Source organism: Phyllostomus hastatus, unplaced genomic scaffold, assembly GCF_019186645.2.
Source record: "Phyllostomus hastatus isolate PE091 unplaced genomic scaffold, TTU_PhHast_1.1 phas_scaffold_1066, whole genome shotgun sequence".
In the NCBI taxonomy this organism is placed as follows: Eukaryota; Metazoa; Chordata; class Mammalia; order Chiroptera; family Phyllostomidae; genus Phyllostomus; species Phyllostomus hastatus.
The window spans coordinates 34,867,037-34,873,036 of NW_025334004.1; the positions used below are offsets into that span (position 1 = coordinate 34,867,037).

The 6,000-nt window shown below is 63.8% G+C and overlaps 1 protein-coding gene across 1 annotated transcript; it reads right to left on the bottom strand.

Moving 5' to 3' along the window:
• Positions 1 to 632: 632 nt before the first annotated feature.
• On the bottom strand, positions 633 to 1,901 carry VENTX (VENT homeobox). Its single transcript, XM_045853724.1, has 2 exons — positions 1,688 to 1,901; positions 633 to 1,045 (listed from the first exon to the last, which is right to left on the bottom strand). The coding sequence occupies exons 1-2, from the start codon at positions 1,899 to 1,901 to the stop codon at positions 633 to 635; spliced, it is 627 nt and encodes a 208-aa protein (XP_045709680.1).
• Positions 1,902 to 6,000: the final 4,099 nt, after the last annotated feature.

Below are 6,000 nucleotides of genomic sequence, written 5' to 3' on the forward strand. Positions count from 1 at the left end.
GGATACGCTTTAGTAAAAACATAAATACAGAAAAAAAAGTCCCTGACACATGGGAACGTGTCCACCCCTCTGTGAAGGCAGCGCACCCATTAGTGCCAGGAACCCAAGCACTTCGTTTCCACAGCCCTGGCACCAAACTGCTCTCATTTCTTGGTTGTGGAGTCAGGTTCTTGCGGAGGAGACAGTCCGGCGAGTCGGGAGCGGGGCTGGCGCGGAAGCCAGGGCGCGGAGGGCGGTGCCGCAGGGCAAACCTCGGAGCGCTCTGTCGCCTGCCTTGCACAAAATAGGGGCTCTGCCCGGCGCATTCCGAGGACGCGGCATGAAACCATGTCCACTGCCTTTCGGGAAGGTCTGTCTAGCGCCAACATGATTTCTAAGAAGTTTTGAAATATCTGTAAGATACCCACAAATAGGCTTGATGCATCGATTATAACATTGTATCAACAACAACAAAACTGAAAAAGACAAAAAAAAAAAAAAGACGCACGGAACGCCGGGTGTTTACCGCCGCATCAGCTTCAGCGCGACGAGCCACCTGGGCCTCCGGGGCGCAGGGTCCGTCTCCGCGCCCTGCGCGCGCCCTCGGCGGCGGACCCGCAGGCTACCGCGAGGCAAAGCCGCTGTCCGGGCCCCTAGGAGAGGTAGTACACGCCGTAGGCGGCGACGGGCGCGGCGAGGAGTCCCTGCGCGTGCGGCGGGTTCCCTGCGGCACCGCCGTGAGCGCTCGGGGAACCTTGCAAGTGGACGCCCAGGGGGAAGGGCAGGGCGAACGCGGGCAGCAGCGGCTTGGCCGCCAGCTTCAGCTTCTCCAGCTCGGCCTCCTGCAGCCGCTTGGCCTTGGCCCGGCGATTCTGGAACCAGATCTTCACCTGCGTCTCGGTGAGGCTCAGGCTGCTGGAGAACTCGGCGCGCTCCGCGATGGACAGGTACTGCTTCTGGCGGAACTTGCGCTCCAGCGCGAGCAGCTGCGCGGTGGTGAACGGCGTCCGCGGCTTGCGGTTGTTCTTGTGTTTCCGGAGGGCGCAGGGCAGCGGGCTGGGGGCGCCTGGGAGGAAAGAGAAGCACCGGTTGGGCGCTCAGACGCTGGCGGTTAGCTCTCCGTTCCGACACTCCTGGATCCCTTTCCCGGCTCCGGGATAGCGCCCTCAGAGGAGACGAGACCCTAAAAGCCACCGGGGTAAGAGCAGGAAGGCACCGGGGAGACGGTGCAGGCAGGGGCGGGCTGCCGTGGACTCGGTCTCTGCTCCCCAAGTCACCCCCGGGAGAAGGGGGGCTCTGCCCACTGGGAGAAGCGAGAAGCCTGGGCTGGAGGCCCTGCAAGAGTGGAGCACAGAGGCGCGGATTCGGCGGAGCGGAAACTCACTGTCGCGGGGACAGACGGTGGCGGGGGGCGGGGGGGTGCGGGGGTGCGGAGACAGGGGCGCCAACAAGCCGCCGGCCCTTGGGGAACCGACTCCGCTCCCGGGTAGGGCGGAAGCCTGGTTGTGTGGGACCCGGGAGCGGCTGTGGGGCTGGCCCGCGCCGGAGGCCTCGGGTGGGTGGCTTCTCCCTTGGTACTCAGGCCGGGCGGTCAGTGGCTGATTACTGTGCGAAGTGACGAAGGACAGCACGCCCTCCCGCCCTGGTCTTCCCAACTTGGGCCAGGCGGGCTCCCTCGAGGACCGGGACCGTGCGACAGGGCACTTACGTGGGGAGGAAGAGCGGGCGGCCGGCGGGAACCAGGCCCGGGGCTCCGCGGCGCCCCGTGGCCTCTCCTCCCCGGGCTCCGCGCGCTCCGCTCCCAGCCGTCGCTGCGCCTCCAGGAGGGAGTCGACACTGAAAGGCAACGCGCCGGGCCCCGCGCGGTCCCCGCCACACGTCCTGAGCCCAGGGGGGTTCATGATGAGCGACGCCGGGGCCATGCGGGAGCCGGCGGGCTCCAGGCTGGCGGGGACGCGGAGGCGACCCGGCCCGCCGCGCCCTATAAAAAGGCGGCGTCCCTTTCATGAGCCGCTGTCCAATCGCAGCGGCCGCTGTCTCGGGGGCCAGGACGTCCATTGGCTTTGCTGACCCGCGGATCGGGGAGGGAGGGGCGGGGCCGTGGCTGGTCCTCCGTGTCCGTCGCGGGCTGCAGCCCTCAGCGCCCCGGCGCCTCTCCCAGCGCTCGCCGCCTTCTCCCGGAGCGCCGCGCGTCCGCCCCGCGCTCCTCGCGTCCAGGAGGCCGCCAGGACACCCGGGGAGCGCGCGGGGCTGTCCCCAGCGTCCGCACAGGAGGAGCCGACGCGGGCGCGGCCTGGTGGGGTCGCCGTCAGAGCACCGTCCCTCGACAGCGCGCGGATGCCCCGCAGCCCAGAGCTCGGTGCTTCCCGCAGCGCCTCCCCTCTCCGAGCTCTTCCTCCTGCTGCGCCCCAGCCCTGGGCCGGACCCCCGGCGCGCGCTGTGGCCCACGCGCGCTCCCGGAACTCCGGGGGCCCAACTGACGGACCCGCACCCCGACTGGAAACCGGGCTGCCGTCGCCTGGAAATGGGGTCTCGGCGCTCGTGGCCCTGGGAGGCTGCTCAGGGACCAAACCGTCCTCGGGGCAGGGGCCGCCCTCCCGCCGGCTGGGTTTCCCGCGGCCGGGGTTTTGGGCCGCGGGGAAGGCGACAGGGCCCGACCGCCTACCCGCCTCCGACGCCGGGTTTGGGGAACCGGGGGCGCCTCGACCGGCTCACGCCCCGGAGCGCGGGCTCCGTCGCTGGGTGTCGGGCTCACCGTCAGGCTCCTCCGCTCCGCTCCGCTCGGAGAGTCGTGGTGGTGGGACCCGGGACCAGGGAAAACCCCGCCGGCGGGGCTGCTCCCAGAGGCGCCCGCGAACGCCGGCAGAGGCGGGATCTCCAGCCCGGGCTCGGAGGAGGAGCCGAGGCCCGACCGAGACCCGAGCTTCCCCCGATTCTTCTTCCAAAACTGCAACAGTTTTTGCTTTAAAACCGTCCTGGGTGCCGCAGGAGAGGCGGCGCTCCGCGGGCTCTCTTGGGCGTTTAGAGTAAATCACGCGATTGTTTTGTGGGGTAGGACTCCTTGTCTTGTTAACATCCCAGGACCCAGAAACCGCCACCTAACCCGATTTATTATATTTATTTTTGAAAAAGCAAAGTCGCTTTAATGAAATCCAGCATTGGGGACAGTTTAACCATCCTGCTCAGCCAGAAAAAATTCAATTAGAAAGTTTTCTCTCCGTGCAAATTCAGCAGCAAGGCGGAGAGGGGCCCTCCGACCGCCTCCAGGGCCAGGCCTGGTGCCCACGGCGGCGGCAGCCCTTTCTGAGCCCCAAGATGGACTGCCCCTCTCTAATGTAATAAAGATGTTCTGAGCTGATTGAAGATAATTGCATCATTAAAGCATTTTCTTTGAAGGTCTCTCTCCTGGTAGTTTATCTTCAGCAGGCCACTCACGGGAGTGTTTGAAGAAGAATTTTAATAAGGACGACAAGCCAGCTGCCGCAGCCCAGGCACATCCGTGCAGGGCTGGGGAGGTGGTGTCTGGGCGGATGAGCCACACGGCCTGGCTGGCGGGGGAGGGCGGGGTGTTGGGGCTGGGCTGCGTGTCCCCTTCAGCCACTCTGGTCCTTCCCTGTGGGGGCCTAAATTCTTGCCTGCCTCGCCCCCTGCAGAGAGCAAGGCGGGCCCAGTGCTGACCAGGCCCCTGCCCGGCTGGGCACCAGCATGGGGGCAGGGGAAGGAGGGAGGATGCAGGTGGGGCACAGCCCTCCCCCCCTCCCCACCGCCATTGGCCAGAACACAGACCCAGCCCTCAGCACCACCTCCCGCGGAACCGCGGCCCCCACAGGGTGCTGGTCCGGAGAGTCCCTGAGATGGGAGGTGGGCGGGGGGTGGTTGTGGGGGAGAAGGACCCACTTCTGTCACATGGTGGTTCTGGGCTCAGAAATCGGGTCCCTTGTGTAAAGGGAGTCTAGACACGTCTCTGGCCCCCGGGAGGACAAAGGCGTCTACAGGCACCTGGCCTTGTGGCCCAGGAGCAGCCACCCTGGAGTGCTGTGTGGACGGGGGCTGGGCGCAGCGGGTCCTCCCTGAGGCTGCTGGGTGCTCAGCCTGCTGCTCCCGCACATGCTGGCGGGTGCTGTCCCCAGTTTTGGGGGCACCGTTTCCCACAGTGACCCACTGTGTGCTCTGCACTGTGAGCGGACCGCGGGCCAGGCAGAGCCTGGACACGCCTTCCCTGCGCCCCTTTCCGGTGCGGCCTCTCTGGGGAACGTGCACGCCCTGGGCTCCTGGGAGAGCAGGCTGACTTTCTGCAGGGATGAGAGCCTGGGGCTCGCCGACCCCAGACTGGGCCGCTCAGAGCTGGGCCCCAGCCACCTCTTTATCTGCGGGGTGACTGGCCGGGCCCTGCTTGGGGCCCAGGTAAGCTGCCTCTGAGGGTAGAGACCCCTCCTGCTCCCACCCAGACCCCCGCCTCCCAGAGCTGGGCCAGGAGGTGGGTGCACTGTCTCCAGGGGGACCTGGCTGTTGGGCGAACTGCTGTAGAGACTGGGTGAGGCTCCAGGGCCTCGCGCGACAGGAGGGTGGCCGCCGGTCAGTGGAAGGGCCCTGCGCAGAGACAGGGTCTTCGGCCCTCCGAGGACAGGGCTGCCGTGCCGTCCAGGTGTGGGCCCGAGGGCATGGGGGCTGGGAGAAGAGCAACAAGTTGCAGATATTTATTGGGTGCTATTTTGGCATTGCATATTGTAACCATTTGCCTTATTTTGAGGATTATTAACTTTTCTTTGGAGACGCTTAAAAAAAGTGGGGTGGGGTGGGGAACAACCCCTTTCAAAAGAAGACAAGAAGGGGGCGGGATAGTTTTGGGAACAGGGAGCGCAGTGCCACTCCAGGCTGGGTGCTTCTCAGCAGCATGGCCCAGAGGGAGGAGCAGGCAGGTGCAGGGCGCCAGGCCGGCTGGGCCGCGCAGGGCTGCTGCGTGAAGGTGAGCTGAGGATCTGGAGGAGTGGGCAGCCTGCGGTGTGTCAGCGCTGCTGGTCTTGAGACCAGCTCTCAGGTACATGGGCTGCTGTGTCCTGCTTTCCGTTTTTACTGATTTCCACTATGGTTTTTTAAAAATATTTTATTTATTTATTTTTAGAGAGAGGGGAAGTGGGGGCGAAAGAGAGGGAGAGAAACATCAGTGTGTGGTTGCCTCTCACATGGCCCCCACTGGGGACCTGGTCTGCAACCTAGGCGTGTGCCCTGACTGGGAATCGAACCGGCGACCTTTTTGGTTTGCAGCCTGCACTCAATCCACTGAGCCACACCACCCAGGGCTTCCACTGTGATTTTTAATGGTCTTTCTTCCACTCAGTTTGGGTCCTGTTTGCTCTTCTGTCCCAGGTTGCTTCCTGTGGAAGCTGAGTCATGGATTTTTAAACCTTTCCTCCCTTCTACTGCAGCACTTGGTGTGATGAATTTTCCTCTAAGTGCTGCTGTGGCAGCACCCTGCTCTTTTTTTTTTTAATAATTTTTTTAAAGATTTTATTTATTTATTTTTAGAGAGGGAAGGGAGGGAGAAAGAGAGAGAGAGAGAGAGAAACATCAATGTGTGGTTGCTGGGGGCTGTGGCCTGCAACCCAGGAATGTACCCTGACTGGGAATCGAACCTGCGGCCCTGGTTCGCAGGTTGGCACTCAATCCACTGAGCCACACCAGCCAGGGCAGTCACTTATCTTTTAAAGAGATTTAAATAATATGAAAAAAGTCTTCTCTATTTCTCCTGTAGTTACAATTTTTGGTGCATTCGCACCAGTCGGAGCAGAAGCCACAGGAAGGCCAGCAGGGCAGGGCTGAAGGAGCATCCTGGGGCAGGGGCAGGCTGCGCAGGGCAGCCCTTGCACAGGCCTTGGCTGGGAGGAGGGGAGGGGAAGCAGGAGCAGAGTGGCGCTGCCTGCAGAGGCCACGGTGCCCGGGGAGAGCCAGGTGGATGCTTCAGGAGCTGGCAGCGTCTCTCTACCAGCGTTCTCCTGGGGGTTCGAAAGGGGGCCCACCCAG